Genomic DNA, 20,788 nt, shown 5'->3' with positions numbered 1-20,788 from the left:
TTTTTTGGTTATATGTGGGTGCACACGGGCGCGCCGGCGTACTCCTCCGCATACAAATATAACCCACAAATGCACGCTCCCACACGCATGCATGTACACAGATAAGCATGCATACACGCATACACATACGCACGCATATATGCTCTCTTTATATACATCTGCAAAGATACGCACCCACACTCCCTCAAGCACAGATATGTGCGCACGCATATACATACGGGTATATAGCGGGACATGCCGTAAATATGGGCGCGGGTGTCATCCACATATACTTAACATATTCATTAATAAGTGCCCACGTACCCGGGATAGTGGTTGTAGGTAGCCATGTTTATAGATTTTGGGGAGGAGTTTGGGGTGGTTTATATGGGGATTGAGTGCTGTAGCTATTGTTCTAAGTTGGGGTATTTTTTTATATGGTATTATCGATCAGTTTTGGCGGAAGGCTATATTAGGATGTCATACTCTAAGGTGTGCGCCTATGCACATGAGGCATCGGTTGGGTGTACATTTCCATGTGTACTTACCTGTGCAGGTGTAAATCCACATAGTCATATGCAAACAATTTCCGTGTTAAGTCGTGGAGGTTGCATGTAGGGTGTGTTGGGATTGGGCAAGGGGGGGGGAATTGATGTCGATTATTGGGTGGTTAAGTGGGATGAGGTTATATGGTGTTTAGAGTTGGTGGTGATTGGGGGTATGTGTTATTTTGTTGGATTTAGGGGGATTCTTAGGGGGAGGGAGTAAGGTGGTGTGGGGTGTGGGGGAGTTGGTTAGGGGGGTTTGGTTGAGTGTATGTCATGGTAGGTGTGGTCGGTGGTTGTATTGGATATATAGTTAGGGGGATTTAAGGTGGTGTTGTCTAAGGGATGTTTTAGAGAGGTGCATAGTTGCTAAGGAAGTGGGATCTGTAATGTCTACAGTTTATGGTGGTTTCCTGTTTTTTGTTTAGTAATTTGTCTCTGTCTTTTTTTTGTTTTTATTAATTACCATCTCCACTATATATATATATATATATATATATATATATATATATATATATATATAGTAAATTCCGTATTCTGTATAAACATCTTTCACCCAAAAATAAAAGAATTAGTAAATCAGAATTAACCTGTCCAAAAGTAAGAACATTAAAAAAATTAAAATTCAGTTTGTCTAAATGATTTTTATTTTTAGTCTTGTAACATAAAATCGAAATCCATTTTTTTTATTGTTCAGTATTATTATAGATGTCCTCCATCAAGTACAAGCGAAAACAAAGTGGCAAATTTGTAGGGTTATCTGTAGTCGCTTAAAATTATACGTCATTAATGAAACGAAGAGATCTGGTAGATATTAATTTCATTCGTTTGGACTACCGGTTACTGTTTACTAGTTCGGGTTTGTTTAGAAATGTACGAATGAAATCTTTAACAGGTCTATCTGTAAATGTTAGAATTTCTATAAGGTTTAATGTACGCTTATGGGCAATGATTTTTTTGTAATTTGTTCTAATTGTATTTCGAAGTCAGTTTAATAGGACGATATGTAAAAACAGTTTGTCGTCATGGTATTTGGTGCTAGTTGAGGTGTTCATTTTTGTTACGATCTCCTATTCTTAAAATTAATTGTACACAATTTTACACGGTTTACAAGTTTAAACAGTTATTCAGTTAAACCGTTAAGAAAAAGGGAGCGTTTGTTAATTTAATCTGTAACTGCAATGTATTATGTAGTAAATATTACTATGTAGAAAGTTGAATAATAAACTGGCTACATGCGAAGAAGTTAACCTCCCAATAAAAGTAAGCAGCGTTTTTGGGTTATGGAAGAATAGTGAATTGTATTAGTGAGAAAGCCTTTGCTATTCTCTCAGTATGATTCCGCATTTGAGAAAGTATGTGTACTAGGGAAAAATAAGGATTATTAATCAGGGACAAAATGCTTTAGTAGTGACTGTGAAGGTAAAAGTTGTGTATAGGAAATCTTCACTTATTATTATTATTATTATTATTATTATTATTATTATTATTATTATTATTATTATTATTATTATTATTATAGAGTCGAAAGTTTTACGTGAAAAATCGTTTCAAATTTGTTAATATAGAGATTCATGTATATTTAATTAATTGGCATGAAAATTAAATTAAAGAATAAGAAAAAAGACGTATTTTTTTTTAATTCAATAGTTTTTCGTATTGGATTTACACGGTTTACTAGTTTTTTGTTAACAATAATAATATTTTGCGGTGATCATGATGTACCTTAACTGTTCTGTATAAAATAGTCAGGTTTGTAATCGCCGATTATTTGGGAAAATTGGTAATTATCTATTTGTGCGTTATCGACAGTGATAAGTCTTGTGTCTTTAATGTATTAGTAGAATTGTTGCTAATTCTTTTGAATTTTGTGTCATCGTCAAACATTGTTTGCAGCTAGCGGTGATAGTCGGATTTATTTATTACCATAATTCTGATGTCCCACGGAATTTACATTGTTAACGTTTTTCTTTTTATTATTGGTAGAATTTCAATCAGCCAGTAGTTTTTTTAGATTACTTGTCTGTAACAAACAAACGTGTATATATATATATATATATATATATATATATATATATATATATATATATATATATATATATATATATATATATTAATCGAATAAATGCGTGTTTTAATTATAACGTTCTACTAAACTTTCATTTAATAATTTATTTTGTTTTCTCTTTAACAACGTGGTCATTTTATTATACAGGAATCATCACCTAGCACGTGACATTTTAGTAACCTTCTACTATACCCGAAATTGACGATATAATTTAGTAGAACTTATAATATAAAGGAATTCCCAGCGTTAAAAGTCATGAAATAACACAACGAGAATTGATATAAAAATATTCCGATTACGAAGCGAGACTTCCTGATTTAGTTTAAATACGTAACTTGCCTAGATTTTATACTTTACATAAAAATGTAATAGTTTATCATATTTTGTATAAATGCTTCTTACAATGGTTTACATCCGTTTTTTTTAATAATTATAAGAACATATTACTTTTGTTAAATATTTATTGATTTTTTAAAAATATTTTTAGAAAAATAGAGTTATCAGGAGATTTGAACCCATCTCTGAATCCATTAGCAAGGAACAAATCTCGCGGCTAATCTTAACCGCGAGAAATATCGTTGAAATTTAAACATTTATTTTTAAATGTAACCTTCCTGTAATTGTCTCCGCTTTATTGCAAAAATTCCACATTCCCCTTTTGCCCCATAATAAAATTTTCTTCTCTCTATCCGTCCACACGTGTTTATATTTCCTCCTTTGAATCTTAACCCATTTCCTATCTCAATTCCACCTAAAATGCACCACTCAACAGGTGATGGGCCCAGGAAAAATCTCGTTCGAGACAGACACAATGATGAGAGAAACGAAGAAGCCTATGTGGAGCTTGTACAGTTCCTGGATGATAAAAGCCTATCTCTGATAATAAGAGAAGCCGCCGATAATGAAACAAAAGCCCTAGGAATATTATGCGAACACTGCGCAGGAAAAGGAAAACCGAGAGTTATATAAACCTAACTGACATCCTTTAAAAAGCAAACTGACGAAAGCGTTACGGACTACATTATAAGAACAGAAACCGTTTTAACAGCCCTCCGCTGGACAAACAGTAGATGATGCCTTAATCATCACAATGATATTAAAGAAATTACCGAGCCAGTTTGGCCCGTTTTCTATCTTTTTAACCCAAAGCAACAAAGAACTGACATTCTCTATATTTAAAACCGAGCTTCAAAGCTTCAAAAAAACGCTAAGACACAGAGATCAGTCTAGCGGTGACGACGTTATGAAACTGACATCTTCTTTTTCAAGAACCACTATGAGAAACGATAGCTGTTACGAGCAAAACAACGAGCGAGACACTTCGTGTGTTACATGTGGTGGGAAGGGACATATATACAAAGAGTGTCCCAACAGCAACAGCCGAAAACAGTGGTGTAACTACTGTAAAAGCACTACTCATAAGAGAGAGTCCTGCCGCTATAAATGTAGGGATACTATGAAAAAGGTAGCGGAGACCGAAGAAAACACATTCGCATTCAAAATGGAAGACTACTACAGACGAGAGGCGATATCACCCATGGGCTTACTAGTCGATGTGGGAGCAACTTCCCACATCATTAGAGATGAAAAGAAATTCCAAAACATCGACGCTACATTTCAACCAGAGAACCATTACATGGAATTAGCGGACGGAACGAAAACCAGCGGTATAGCATTAAAGAGAGGAGACTCCTAAAATACGTTTACTAGACAAAAATGGAGACAGCGTCACACGACAGCGTCACAGTAACCCTGAAAATAGCGTTACTGATACCCACCTATCCACAAGAAATTTTCTCCATGAAAACCACCACTAAAAATGGAGCAACGGTCATCTTCAAAGAAAATGAAGACGAACTAATGCACAAAAATGGAACCAAATTTAAAATATATGTACACAAAAGATTATATTATCTAATGACTGTAGAGGATGAAAGTGATGAAGACAGCTGCCATCAATGCAACGACGTCCAAATGTGGCACAGAATACTCGACCACTGTAACTACGACGATGTAGCAAAACTTCCGGCTGTAGTCAACGGAATGAAAATAAAAAATAAAAACTCCAGCAACAGAACCTGTGACATCTGCCTTCAAGGGAAATTTCCCCAAATCAGAAATAAACAACTGATGAACGGGCAACCGGTATACGACACTTAGTACATCCACACTTAGCTGGCCCAATAGACCCGGCAGATTTAAGCGGAAACCGCTATGCTGTCTCATTCACCGATGATTTTTCGGCACCGTATTCGTATATTTCATTAAGAATAAAGGCGAAACTATACTCGCCGCCGAGAGATTCATCGCGGACATTTCCCCCTATGGCAAAATAAAAATATTAAGATCGGACAATGGCTCGGAGTTCAAATCAAATGACTTCCAGAAGCTACTCCGCAAAAATAAAATAAAATATAAAATTTCGGCGCCGTACTCACCTCAACAGAACGGAACGGCCGAAAGAAATTGGCGAACATTGTTTGAAATAGCAAGATGCATGATCGTAGAAAGCGGCTTGCCCAAAAATTTATGGACTTACGCTATGACATCTGATCTTATACGAAAAGATGCTTCAACAACTGCTTAAAACAGACTCCTTATTATGAGATAACCGGCAGAAAACCCGACTTCTCAAACATGCATATTTTCGGCTAAGTGTGCTATGCCTACTCTAACACAAAGGAGGAAAACTTGACCCAAAATGCCAGAAAGGAATATTTATCGGATATGACAGAAACAGCCCGGAATACCTAATCTACTACCCAGAAAATGGAAAAGTGTATAAACACAGACAAGTAAAATTTATCAACAGCACTAGTGAACAACACACTCAAACCTCCCCACCAAATGATGACGATGTGGACTTTCCCGAGAGACGTTTAACAGAAAACCCAAAACAATCTAGTGTTGATGAACCACCCAACGCCATGGAAGAGGATATCCATACATAGAGATACCCTGAGCGGAAACACAAGGTACCCAGCTACTTAGAGGACTATATAACAACAGTTCAAGACGAGAGTAGTCACACACTAATCAACGTCGATTACTGCTACAAAGCCGCACATGGTATACCACGCATCTATAAAGAAGCTACAACCTACCCAGCGGCACACCACTGGATCAAAGCAATGCAGGAGGAAATCAATTACCTAAAAGAAAATGACGTGTATGTACTAATATATTTACCTAAAGGTAAAACAACAATCAATGGCAGATGGGTATACAACATTAAAAAAAAACCCCTGACGGAACTCCAAAATACAAAGCAAGATTTGTCGCAAGGGGCTATAATCAAACCAAAGGAGTAGATTTTACAGAGACTTTCTCACCGACAGCCAACATCACATCAATCCGCATAATAATGAAAATGGCTATCCAATACAATTTCTTCGTACATCAAATGGACGTAAAAACAGCATATCTTCATGCCCCTATCGACCATGAAATTTACATGGAGCAACCAGAAGGATTAGAAATCAAATGGAAAACAGGCGAGAAACCAGTCTGTATGTTAAACAAATTCCTATACGACCTAAAACAATCGGGCAGAAACTGGAACCAAACCCTACATAATCCGCTCACCAAAAATGGCTTCACTCAGAATAAAGTGGATTATTGCGTCTACATACAACACAACAGTAAAAAACGATCTCATGGGTCGATAATTTAATTATTGCAGTTGATAATAATGATTCACTAAACACTACCAAGCAGATGCTGATGTCCGAATTTGAGATGAAAGACCTCGGAAAACTCCGGCATTTCCTAGGAATAGATTTCAGCATAACCGAAAAATATATATTAATGAGCCAGGAACAGTATGCGACAAAAATACTGGAAAGGTTCGACATGCCTGGACAGGACAACACCATGTGAGCAGAAGTTGGATTAAACCGACAATAACTCTAACCACACGATCGACCCCAGAAAAATGGCTGGGAAGAGGTGAAAGTCAGAGGGTGCAAGGCCAGGAGAGTAGGAAGGATGGGGGATGATTTCATAACCACTCGCCCGTGCCATGCGATCTGGTGACATGCGAGTTGTAGACCGGAGCATTGTCTTGCAGGAGGAGGGTACCTTTGCTGATCTTGCCCGCCTCTGGATTTTGATAGCTTCCCTCAATTTCCTCAAAAGTGAAGCATAATAGGCTCCTGTAATTGTGGTACACTTTGCCAAGAAACCTGTCATCACTACTCCGTCTTGGTCCCAGAAGACTGTGAGCATGACCTTGCCAGCGAAGGACTGCATCCTTGCCTTGTTTGGAGGTGGTGAGTCCAAGTGCTTCCACTGCATTGATTGGGCTTTGGTCTCTGGATCATAGTGATGAGCCCAGGTTTCATCCTGTGTAATCAGTCTTTTGAAGAACTTTGACTCATCTACCTAGCATATCTCCAAATTCATCCTTGAGCACTCAACGCATTCTCGCTTCTGGAATGGTGTGAGCAACCTGGGAATCCATTTGGCAGACACCTTATGCGTATGCAAATCGTCATGAATGATAGTTTCTACAGACCCTGTACTAATCTTGACATCTTGGGCTATTTGGCGAATAGTAATTCGCCGATCTTCCAAAATGGCAGACTCAACTTGACGGACAAATACCTCATCAATGGCAGAAGGGGGCGACCAGGTCTGGGAGCTGTTTCCACAGACTTCCGGTCATGTTTGAATTCACGCTGCCAGCGTTTTACAAGGTCATATGATGGAGCATTATCACCATAAGTTTATTTCATTTCATCAAAAGTCTCCTGTGGTGTGCGTCCTTTCAAATACAAAAACCGAATCACTGCTCGACATTCAATAGGCTCCATTTCACACCTGACTCAGTTCAAACACTTGTAAAACAGAAACCACAATTAGTTCAGAGCTGTAATTTGCCACATAACTCGTAGAGATATAAATCATTGCACATGCAAAATTTAAGCTAGATCAGACAACTGGAAGTGGGTCAGGGGCATTACTTATTGCACGCCCCTCGTAGCATTATCCACATGTGAAGCCGAGTATGTGGCATTAGCGAAGGCCACTCAAGAAGGCATGTATCTCCTACAAATACTCACAGAAATGGACCTAGGCAAAAATTATGGACCGATTAAGATATTCGAAGATAACCAGAGGGCAATAGCACTTTCCAGGCACCCTGTGCACCGACAGAGGTGCAAGCATATAGATATAAAATACCACTTCATCAGGGACGCGCCTAAACAATGGCGGCATAAAAATGATCTATTGTCCTACAATGGCGGCATAAAAATTATTGTCCAACAAATGACATGCTAGTGGACATTTTGACGAAACCTCCAACCCGAGCAAAGTTAGATTCAAAGAATTTCTTTTTGGACTTTAAATACAATGCTCTTATATAATATACGCAATAACATTCTAAAGCAAGCGGGGGGGGGGAACAGTTCCTGTGATTGTCTCCCTTTATTGTAAAAATCCCACAATCCCTTTTTACCCCATAATAAATTTTCTTCTCTCTATCCGTCCACACGTGTTTATATTTCCTCCTTTGAATCTTAACCCATTTCCTATCTCAATTCCACCTAAAATGCACCACTCAACACCATCCGTAATAATCTAATGATTATAACATCATGATCTGCCCAGGCGAGCTTAAGTGATTGACTTTCATTTCAACTTGAAAGTGCTCCACAATAATAACTAGATTCTTAAAGGAGCTGACATAATTATTACTATAATAATTTTTAAATGCCTACTGACACTAGTGTTTCGCCCTTTTGGGAATCATCAGTGCAGGGTAACACGATTATTGCCAGTTGGGAGATTCGAACTCGGCCAGGAAGTCATCTCTGACTTCATTAACAAGGAACAAACCTCATGGCCAATCTTAACCGGGAGAAATGTCGTTAAAATTAAATATCTATTTTTAAATGTCGTAACATCGGTCCAGAGTGATCTAATGATTATAACATCACGATCTGCGCATACGAGCTTATATATATATATATATATATATATATGTACACGCGCACACAGACAGAGAGACAGACAGACAGACACACACACACATGTGTGTGTGTGTGTGTGAGTGTATGTGTGTGTGTGTGTGTGTGTCTGGTCACAAATAGGCACCTATATGGTTAACTATTTTAAAAAACTGATTACATATAATGATAGAAGATGTATCGAGACACAGGAATGGGTATATTTGATCTGGCAGAATGGTGGTTCATTAAAATTGTGGGGTCTGCTTCGCGCCTGGTCCACAAAGTATGGAAATAAAAAATTAAAAAATTAAAAAAAAAGTTTACAAGTATTTTTTATATAGATGTACAAAATAATACTTTGATAAGTATGTTTTAACTTAAATAGGGATGGTATAATAAAAGTGTGGGGTCTGCGTTCGCGCCTGGCCTCCATAGAATGGAAATAGGCACAAACATTAATAAAGACTTTTCACATCTATCTGCGTAAGTATACTTTGAAAATTAAGTTTCAGTTTGAAAAAATATGATATAATAAAATTATGGGGTGTTCGTTCGCACCTGACCTCCATAGAATGGAAATATGTCACAAAGTTTAACAAGGTTTTTTAATATAGATCCACAAAATATTGTGATAAGTGTTTCAGTGTGAACAGGTATGGTATAATAAATCATGGGGTTTATCTATTTTATTTTTACTTTCATCATATTTTGCTTTGGTTTTGATACTCCCAAATTCGAAGCTATCTCTTTACAACCCTTCCTTTCCATAACCTATCATACTTTCATAAATCAGAGTTCATTTTCTGTAGGCTGTTTTTGAACCCAGTAAACGACGAGTACTTTTGCTAGTATATATATATATATATATATATATATATATATATATATATAATTTTTTTTTTTTATTACATTTTCACCCCAAACAAGGCAAATTGCCACTTTGGTGTAGGGGGCTACTATCAGAGGCAACAACTACTGGGGTACTATGTAGGGATTTGGGCAGCAAGATGTCGGTTCATGTTACACTTTAACTTTTGCACGTCAGTACTGTTGGGGAAGCAGGGACCTGGAATGGACTTCCAGAGTCTAGCGGTTCTGGGAAAGAAACTATTGGAGTAAAAAGATCTTTTACATCTAGGAATCTCTACAGTGTGGGGGTGGGATTTAGCAGCCTATCGGGTTTGTCGAGGGTGCTCACGTTGTGGGGGCACAAGTGATTGCAGTTCGTCAGAGCATTCACCACTAAAATACTTGTAGAAAAGGCAAAGGGATGCAACATTTCTTCGATGGGACAGAGGCTGAAGCTTAGATGCCAGTTCAGGGCCTATCAGGTTTGCGACTCTCTTTTGAACCTTGTCAAGGAGCGAGAGACAAGTAGCAGATGCACCAGCCCAGATGTGACAGCAATACTCCATACATGGGCGAATGGTGGCCTTATAGAGGTACAGGATACTTTAGTAGAGAGAGCCCACCTTTCTTGCAGCAGCCCTGGCAATGCCTTCAATGTAATTGCTCCAACTCATGTTTCCTGTGAACGTTAGGCCAAGGAGTTTGAAAGATGTACTCTCAAATAAAGAGTCGTTGGCCATTGCTATATGTGGTAGAGAGGGTTTCTTGTAATTATTGAATGAAACTAGTTTAGTCTTGGCAGCATTGAATGCGACCAACCACATTTGTCCCCATTCCACCACAGATTGGAAGTCTTCCTCTAGTGTTTCTGCCATTTCTTTAGAAATGTGTTCATTCGTCTTCCTGTCGGGCCTGCCATAGAGTGTAGTGTCATCAGAATATATACCCATCTCAGAGGCAATTTTGTCGGGGAGGCCATTTATGAATATCAGGAACAATAGAGGTCCAAGGATAGAACCCTGGGGCACCCTCGCATTTATATCATATTGTTTAGATGCACGACCGTCGAGGACAACCTGGATTTTTCTCTTATCTAAGAACGATTTAATTATGTTAAGTATTCTACCAGTGATACCGTATAATAATATCTAATTTTCCTGAGGAGACCCTCATGGCATACCCTGTCAAAAGCCTTAGATATATCTAGAGCTACTGCTCTGCCCTCCCCCGCTTTGTCCAGTGAATGGTATATACGTTCAGAGATCACAGTTAGGATGTCTGCTGTGGAACGGGCTTGTCTAAATCCATATTGCTGTATATAAAATGATAAGTCGTTTAGCCTTCATTTATAATCAATTATTTTAGTTTTAACCGATTTAGCATGAATTATGTTGACTGGAAAAGGCAGCTGCTTCCGTATAGAAACATTCTTTAAAAGAATCTGGGGTTTTATTTGGTTTACGACATATCAACCATTTATTGGTTATTTAATGCCGAATGAAGTTGTCAAATATAATGTATAATTATTTATATTCTAAGAATACATTGCTCCTAGAAAACACTGCCCTTAGAATATGGTGCTTTCAGAATACAATTTTTTTTATTATTATAGAGTAACTGGCCTGAACGCCATTGAAGGATAATGGTTAAAAGATGGCAGTTGAGACAACACCGTGATGATCGATGATAATGGAAATTGGATAGGAATTAATTAATTATAACAACTCTTATAGTCAGCCGGGAAGTAGCCTCAAAGAATTGTGCTCCACAGACGAGCAGTTCTGGGGGGGGGGAAGAAAGCTCTTTCATTTAATTTTAAGCACAGACATAGAGTAAGAGAAATTGTTGCTCTTAGAAAACATAACTTGCAGAGGGAGATTTCATATATTTCAACATTAAAAAAAAAAAAAATTAATTCCAGAAAACAATATTCTTAGATGTAAATTTTACAAAGAAGACAAAGGCATTACTCCCAGTAAACATTACTCTTCGGTCCTCAGTTGCATGTATTTCCTGGTCAGGGGAGATGACGACATTAGATTCTTAGAAGTGCACGCCAGTGGAACTCTCTTCTGTCTGCCTGTTTCTCACCTGACTACGACAACTTGGATGTCTTCAAATTCAAGATAAACAAATTCCTGATGAATCGTCCCCTTAAGTAAGACACTTAATCAGATCTCCAATACTAACAATTACTACGATACTATCCCATTGATTACTGTACACGCAATAACCCTTATCCCTAAGTGGCTTCCGGGCCTTGATAAGTGGTGACTTCCATGTAAAAAAAAAAAAGAAAAAAAAAGATTTTGGCAGTTCTTGCATGGAGGTATTGCTGTCCCTCTACATACAGCGCCTGGTATTCCCAAATGGTCACCCATCTGGTACTGACCAGACTCAACATTGTTTAACTTTGGTAATCTAATGAGAAGTGGTTTATTAATCTGATTCTGCCGTATATGAGTTGTTTAGAATTTTTCCAGTGAGGGTTGAGGATATGCGTTGCAAGGAGAGAAATATGAAAATTGTGCGATAGATGTATAACCTCAGAGGAAGATTGAATCTGGACAGTATAAGGAGATGGGTGTAGAGTAGGAAACTTTGTTGGTTTGGTCACATCAAAGGAATGGATGAGAGCGCTTGGATTAGTAGGTCAAAAGACCTAAATCAAAACGTGGATTCCATGAACAAAGATTCTTTCTTAGAACTGCACGCCTGTGGAACTGTTCCGTCTGCCTGCTTCCCACCTGACTACAACTTGGATGTGTTCACGTCCAATGTTAACAAATTCCTAATGAACCGCCCCCTTAAGTAAACACTTCATCAAATCTCCACACTAACGTAATGTACTTGCAATAACCCTTATCCCTGAGTGGCTTCCGGGCCTTGGTAAGTGGTGACCACTGTGTAAAAAAAAAAAAAAAAAAAATGTAGGACAGTTGAGGTAGCAGGGTCAGTTAACAGAGAAAGACGAAGGAAAGCAATTTTTAAAAGCCACCCAACACTTACCAGCATTAAAAACTGATGTTAAACGAAATATGATGTTTACGTAGCAGAGTTAGTTTACAGGGGAAGGCCTAGAAAAACAATGCGCAGCTTCTTTCCCAAAACTGTTCCGCTGGCCTGCTTCTCAGTTGAATACAACATGGTAGCCTTCAAGTCCAATATAAACAAGTTCTTGTTGAGCCATCCCCATAAATAATCAAATCTTACCCAATTTACACCAGTAACGGATATGACACTACCACCTTACATTCATTAACCCTTATCCTCGAGTGTCCTTCGGGCCTTGATAAATGGTGACTCTCAAGTAAAAAAACACCGTGGAAACATCATTCTCAAATTCAATATCAAGTACTTGGCGTTAACCGTCCCATAAGTAATAAAAAAATTTGGCTCATTCTATTGACCAATTTAGGCAGACAATACCATTAACCATTATCCTCAAGTGGCTCTTGGCCTTAATAAGTCACGGCCAAACAGTTTTTAAAATTATACATAACAAACTCATATTCATTTTGTTTCATTGTTGAATTGTGTTTCTGTCGAGCAATTCTTTAACTCCAGACCATACTAAAATGTCTCTGGCAGATGTCTTGTACACAGTTCAAATGTCTTTTTTTTTATTGCCCTATTGCAAGTTGTTGCTCAGTGAATAGTGATGCCTCTTCTTTACTTCTTGTTTTAATCATATCTGCCTTCTTAATAACAGTGCTCATTAAAACTTTCTATGACCCCTTGGCTAAGAGCAAAGTGTAGTATCTGTTTTGATACTACACTTGATCGATTCAGGAGGAGAAGTCTGAGGCTATTTTTATTTTTGTTCCAATCAAGAGTGCCCCTTTTTGGGGAGCTGGAATTTCCTAACATTAAAAACCGACCTTGTGTCTAACTCTGCTTTTGTGGGGAGGCAACTAAATAGAAACAGAGCTTGTTCAAGTTATTAACATATTCAAATTGTGTAGAGAAATTATTCCTCTCTCTCCCCACCCCACACTTCAAAAAAAAAAAAAAAAAGAAAGAAAAGAAAAAAATACCAGGGTCCCAAAATATCTGTGTTAGCAAAGCAAGTTCTTGGTGTGAATATTTTACCAGGGAAAACCAGCGATTGGAGCTTAGCCAAGCACCTTCCATGAAAGTAACGACATCTCTTCTGTAAAGGGGATGTAAGGAATGGAAGAGATCACTCCCCACTAGATTTCGAAGTCATTTTGAACTCTATCTAGACAATGATTAGTGCTCTTAGTGTAACATTATTTTGGAACCAACCCACATTGTATGCAGTTTCAGTTGCAAAGGAGACCAAGAAGAGGAAACAACTCCAACGCGATTTTTTTTTTTTGTAATAACATTTATTTCCTGAGTGTTACAGCTATGACGTCACCCACGTGATCTAGAATGTTCTCCACGCCTCCCACGTTATCTTGTTTCTTGCTCCACGTCTCTCACATGATTGCTCTCTTTCTCTTTTCTATATTTTTTTTTCTCTTTACCGGTGACGTCATTTTGCATACATTTACATACGCATATCTGTGCTATGTTACATTTGCTGCACTTTAACGACCCTGGTGTCTAACTCTGTCCCGTGGGGAGGCATAGTAAATAGGTACATTTGCTGCACTTCCCCAGATCTGGCAGCAATACTCAAGTACTTCCAAGAGCGTTTAGAAAAATCCGGCCATTTTTCCAGCGACCTTAGCAACAGATTGGATGTAAGTTTTACATTTTAGATCTGGAGTTTGCCCAACCCAGAGTGTCTTCATTTGGAGAGCTACATTTCTATTTCTCTGTATTAAAAATCGGCTGTGTCTTTAACTCCGCCCTCGTGGGGAGGCAAGTAAGTAGGGACCAAAATTAAGTATTATGGTGCTTCAATAATTTATAAATATTTTTTGGCTCATCATAATACCGTTCTCCCAGGCATTACCTTCTCATTTATAAAGATTTAGACATTAACAGTAGTTTTATGCTGTTTTAGTTAAATATTGATTTATATAATCTATATAATAAATAAAAGGAAAGATGCGCGCGCGCGTGTGTTTCTGTCTGTGTAAAAACTGACCCAGTGTTTAACTGCCTTTGTGAGGAGACAAGTAAATATACTGCATAATCACGTTGACAAACCGGTTCTCGTTAGATCACTGAAGTTAAGCAAGTTTGGCTTGGTCAGTAACCATTTGGGAATACTAGGCGCTGTATGTCAACACCTGCAAAAGCTGCAAAAGATTAACATCGTCATCTCCCTTACATGCAACTGACTATCGCTTGTGAATTTCATACACCTATGAAACTTCCTCTTTTGGAGGAAGCCGGTCCAACCCGGCTAAAGTGAATACTGCTTTAGTAGTTTCTTAAAATTATTCAAGTATTCAAATTATCGCCCCTCTCCCCCCTCCAAATATCGAGGCCACAAAAAAATCGTTTTGTTTTCCTCTTCTTCAATCTCCTTACAGGACGCGTTAACCTCTAAAACATGTGCCCTCTGTCATTCATCGACCATATTTGCCCTTTTCTTCCTCATCTCTAATTATTTACTTATCTTTCACGCTGTTTGATATTTGCTTTCCCTATGTTTTATCTTTTAATCTTTCTGTATTGTTATGGGTTTTGGAGAGGACGGGGTGGGGGCTTACATTAGCAAGTCGAGGTTTCGGTGTATGCGACCTCCTCAGAGCCATTACACAATTCGACATTAGTGACTCTGAAATGAATCGATCTAAGAAAAAAACAAAATAAATTTATTATAATAAAGCAGTATTCCTGCCTGTTTGGAGACATGGATCAAACGGTTAAATTTGATTTGAGCCCAAAACAAATGTTATGGGGTCAAAATTGGGGTTAAAGTTTTTTTTTTAAATTTACCTCTGCAATCTCTACCAAATTACTCAGCTAATTTTTGGTCTAAACATTTGAAATCTTACATAAAGTGTATTCAGACATTGGGCAAGCTTTTGAATCGGTTTTTGGCCGAATAATTTGGCTGCCAAGGGGTCAAAGTTCAAAAGATTTGACCCTTGCGGTCTCTAACAAACTATTCAGCCAATTTGAGGTCTAAAAATTTGAAATTTTACATGAAGGGTATTCAGACATGCAGCAAATTTTTAAATCAGTTTTTGGGCGAAATTTTAGCTGCCAAGAGGTCAAAGTAGAAAGAGTTGACCATTGCAGACTTTACCAAACTCCTCCACCAATTTTGGGTCTAAACACTTGAAATTTTAGATGTAACTTACCTGGACATATATCAAACTTTTTAAGATATATATATACATATGCACAAAGTTATGAACAGTACATAGGACCCGAGCAAAGTCGGGCTGAACTGCTAGCATATATATATTAGTTGCTCTGACGTCATATATGACGTATGTGAACGGACAGACAAAAATTTGGCTTTATTATAATATGTTTATTCACCATCTTTAATAACTTCTTTAGTATTGGCCACTATTGAAACGAATGTATACCAACTTATTAACCAGTAATAAGACTAAACTCTCTCTCTCCACACACACACACACACACACACACACACACACACACACACACACACACACACACACACACACACACACACAAGAAACTGCACCCTTCTAAAGACTATATCCTTTCTCTCACGCCACAAGTGCATCAAAAGTGCTGTAAGCTTTCTGTCATCACCATCTAATGTACATCCTCATAAATAATCTAATGATACCAAATTTCCACCACAAATGATTACTATGCTACTGTCTCAATGACTACCATACACACATCAACCCTTATTCTCGAGTGGCCTCGGGACCTTATTATGCGGTGACCCTTTGGTAAAAAAGTATATATATATATATATATATATATATATATATATATATATATATATATATATATATATATACACCATACTCAAGTAAAGGCTGCAATTAACAACTTCTAACTTGATCATCATACATTAGATATGCAATTTTATGAACACACAGAATAATTTGAAACGACGGGCAGATAACTCATGGTGACATCAGGTAGACTTTTTCATGTGAAATTAATGAAAGATTAAATAATAAAATAATGAAGAAAAAAATATTAAAAGCAATCAACGAAATAAGAGACGCATTTTCAGAACGTGGAGCGTTTAATTCTGTCAGCGTTTTCAATCCAGCAAGAATTTGTATTTCCATTTTAAAAAGTGCCAAAAAATGATTAATTTTGCAAAAGAAAATATCAAATTTTAAATCGATTTTGAAATATGAAGCTAGTATTAATAAAAGAAAGGAAGAAATTAAACGCCCTATCTTAAAAAAAAACAACAAAAAAAAAACAGAAACAGATACGAAGCCAAAGGAAATAAAATTGAAACAAATCTGGAAATTAATATAAAAAAAAATGGAGATATTATAATCTAAAGATGATGAAGTAGCAATTTGATTGAAAAAAATAAAAATATAAATATTAACTATAAAATTGGATGAAAGAAACGCTTAAAAGATAATTTTATCAATGATAGAATCCGTGTTCTGAGATTGTTGGAGAGATTATCATAGAAAACTGTCAGTGGTTATTTAAAAGTTTTATGGGACAACACAGTGATTACTAAAAATTTTGTATGCTTTGGCAGCCATCTTGGATGCTAATATTGACAAAATCACAAATTGGAAATGAAGACTTTTAATGCTATCTATTACTCGTAGTCATTTAGTTCAATAAAAATTGATTGAATCCCTACAACCCCTTTCTCACAAAAGAAATGTTGCTATCATTATTTTCATGGCAAGTGCTCGTCTGAGCTTCAATCTATGGTCCCTAATTACCATACTTTCACAAAAAAAACATTCACCTAGCTACAACTACGATCGACAATTTCTCCTACCTTTTATATGTGCCTAAATCTAAGCGCAGATTTCATGAACAAGTCTTCTTTCCTAAAAATTGTCTGCCTGTGGAACTCTGTTCTGCTGGTATGCTTTCCAGCTGACTACAATGAGATCGCCTTCAAGTCCAATGTAAACAAGTTTTTAGTAAGTCGGCTGTTAAATAGTCAAATTATACCTAATTTCCATTTCCGTTGTTGCCCCAGTGACCACCGTACACCCATTAATCCTTAACCCCGAGAGGCCTTCAGATCTCGATAAGTGGTGACACCACTGTAAAAAAAAAATCTATTTCCTCATAAAAGTCTACATCAAACAATCAGAGAATTAGTGGAGCACATAGTTTGGTTTGGCTGTTTTGTTTAACGGCATATCAACCCTTTCCAGGTTATTTGATGCTGAATCCAGTAATTTTAGAAAAACGAAACACCATAAATATATTTGAAGATATAAAGAACCTGAAGGATTAAAAGAAGCACCAAAAGAAGTTTATAAAAGTGCATTGAGATTGGTGGTAACTATGTAGAAAAGTTAATTTTAGAGCACAAAATGCACCTCATTTTAATGGTCCCACTTCCATCTTCAACGTTTTAGTTTTTGTGTTAAAAAATGAGACCTTATTTTTAGAACGATCCTCGTAATTTTGACCAACAGGGTTCTAGTTAAGAACAAACAAAGAACAAGGTGGAATTAACCCTAGGCAAGTTGAATCAACGTCCTCCAAAGGAGAAAGTTTCTAGGGAATATTAAATTCACAAACAATCCCCAATCGCATATATATCCTAGTAAGGGGAGATGATGACATTAGATGTTTGCAGTTCTTGCATGGAGGTGTTGTTATTTCCAATTGGTCACCCATCTGGTAATTACCAAACTCAACATTGCTTAACTTCACTGATCTGACGAGAACCGATGTGTCAATGTAATTATGCAAACTGTCTTCTTTCATAGAACTGTCTGCCTGTGGAACTCTGTTCCTCACTCCTTTATCTGTGCCTAAATCAAAACGTAGATTCCATGAGCAAAGCTTCTTTCTTAGAAGTGCACGCCTGTGGAACTCTCTGCCGTTTGCCTGTTTCTCACCTGACTACAACTTGGATGTCCTCAAGTCCAACATAAACAAATTCCTGATAAACCGCCCCCTTAAGTAAGACACTTTATCAAATCTCCAATACTAACGATTACTACGATACTATCCCATTGATTACTGTACATGCAATAAACCTTATCCCCGAGTGGCTTCCGGGCCTTGATAAGTGGTGACCTCCATGCAAAAAAAAAAAAAACAAACAAAAAAAAAACCTGACTGATGAAGCTTCTCATAGAAATTCGTGGACACATCTAAAAACCTATGAAATAAGAACGTTTCTGACATAAGCAAATTACTAGAAAAATGCCCGGGGGTGGGGGCTCACTAAATTCTAAATGAATTTAAATACCTTTGTATTTCCCCCATTCTTCAAATTAACAAAGAACTCATTCGTTCATGTTTAAGAGCTAGAAGGAAAAAAATCAAATTAAACATGGTTTTAAGAAAAACCATTGTTTAATTTTTGCTCATGTTTAAGAGCTTGAAGGGGAAAAAATCAATGGTTTTAAGAAAAACTATTGTTTAAAACCAAGGGCATAGTTAATTAAGGTCTCAAATATTTTGGCAAAAAGTGGGAGGAGGCTAATGGGGCGATAATTTGATGGGTCAGTCCTTTCGCCAGAATTCTTGAATACTGGTACAACAGAAGCAGTTTTCCAACAGCCCGGAAAGCAAGCTTCATTAGGCATTTGTTGTAGAGTTTGGAGAGAACTGGAGCTACTTCGGCTGAGCACTTTTTTAATAGCACAGCTGGGATAAGATCGGGTCCACATGCTTTTGAAGTGTCAAGGTTTTTTATGATAGCATGCACCTGAGCAGGGGTGGTTTTCAGATCGTCTAGCGTGGCGTCTGTCCGCATAGGAAAGTCAGGTAGGGGGTGGTTGGAAGGGTCCAGTGTGGAGTTTGAGGCAAACCGACTGGCAAGCATGTTAGCTTTGTCGGTTGCTGAGGAGATAACCTCGTGATTGTTGGTTAGTGGGGGGATTGTTGATTGCCCATTATTTACTACACTGTTGTAGATTTTCCAGAAGTCTCGAGTTCCTAGTTTTTGGGCTTCGATGCGCTTTTTAGTGGTTTCCGTAAATTCTCTCTTAGCTGTCGCTATTTCTTTCTTAACATTATTTCTAGCTTCTATATACTTTAGTCTGTTTGAACTGGACTTATGTCGGTTAAACCTACGGTATGCATGCTGCTTTTGAGCAATGGCAGTTGTGCAAGTCGACGTAAACCATTGGGGAGAATGGGGCTTACTATAAAATTTCCGCATGGGAACATGCGCTTCGATTGCAGTTTTGAACCAGTCAGTGGTCTCGTTTGCACACTGTTCAGCAGGGAGAGAAAAATATTTCCCCATGGGGCATCTCTGATTAGTTCCCTGATGGCTTCCCAGTCAGCCTTTTTATAATATCTCGTTGTTTTGAGCACTGGCTCTTCAGTTTTGGCTCTAGAGTTTAGGGCGATTTCAACCATTATCACTGCATGATCAGCGTTCCCGAGTGGGCTGTGGGCCTTCGTTATGCAGTCATCGGGAACTGTGGTCAAAAACAGATCTAGAAGTGATGCGTGTTGTTCTTCCTGGTCACGGAAACGGGTTGGAAACGTAACAATTTGTGATAGGGAGTGAGATATAGTGAAGCTATAAGTTGTGCTGCCCGCTGCATCTGTGTAAGTAGAGAATCCAAGCCAGTTTTTGTGGTGGACATTAAAGTCACCAAATACATGTATTTGTGCGCTAGTGTCGAGAGAGAGAGAGAGAGAGAGAGAGAGAGAGAGAGAGAGAGACACAAAAAAAGATACAAAATCTGAGTAGGTAGAGAAATATCATTGTGAGTCATACTATCATTCCATTGGCTGATGAACCGCCACATCTGCTATTTTTAGTTCTGCAATTTAATTAAATCGATATATAATACTACAACATAATCACTAGAATAAAGCTATTAATCATTTTAATTTAGATTTTAATGCAGATTTGAATTTTTTGTTTTTATTGTTTTTATCTCTCATGATGAAACTATTTTTCAGTGTTTTCTGTTTATTTTTGTAGACAATCTTTTAACACACGTCGATGAAATATGGACTCATGACGTCAGAGGATCAGGTAAAACATTTATCAACAATTTATCTATGCATAAAATATATATGTAATTTTAATCTGTAACGTCGGATTCATTAATTCCCCCTCTACTTACTTGGTAAGAAAGGAAAGCTTCACAAACTGTTGCTGTATTTATGAAGTGCGGTTGTGTTTCAAATTATATATATATATATATATATATATATATATATATATATATATATATATATATATATATATATATATATATATATATATATAAGCAAAACAGACCTGATAAAAATGCTGTAATTTTATCGGTTTTAAAAACATTTCAATCACAGAAATTTAGATTCTTCAACAGTCGAAGTTTCATAATGCCGTTAGTTTCAACTGGAAAGTC

The 20,788-nt window shown here is 37.3% G+C and overlaps 1 protein-coding gene across 5 annotated transcripts in view; it reads left to right on the top strand.

Moving 5' to 3' along the window:
- LOC145249653 (inter-alpha-trypsin inhibitor heavy chain H1-like) overlaps positions 1-20,788 on the top strand; it is a 362,855-nt gene that overhangs the window by 210,867 nt on the left and 131,200 nt on the right. For all 5 annotated transcript variants that reach the window (XM_080111426.1, XM_080111425.1, XM_080111424.1 and 2 more), the window contains one exon: positions 20,377-20,430. In XM_080111426.1, coding sequence (XP_079967552.1) covers positions 20,377-20,430 — 54 coding nt within the window. The remainder of the gene's footprint in view (positions 1-20,376; positions 20,431-20,788) is intronic.

This window comes from Euprymna scolopes, chromosome 28 (assembly GCF_053919585.1).
Source record: "Euprymna scolopes isolate OS-2025 chromosome 28, ASM5391958v1, whole genome shotgun sequence".
Classification (NCBI taxonomy): domain Eukaryota; kingdom Metazoa; phylum Mollusca; class Cephalopoda; order Sepiida; family Sepiolidae; genus Euprymna; species Euprymna scolopes.
Note: the sequence above shows the minus strand (reverse complement) of the source record. Positions and strands in the feature narration are given on the sequence as shown.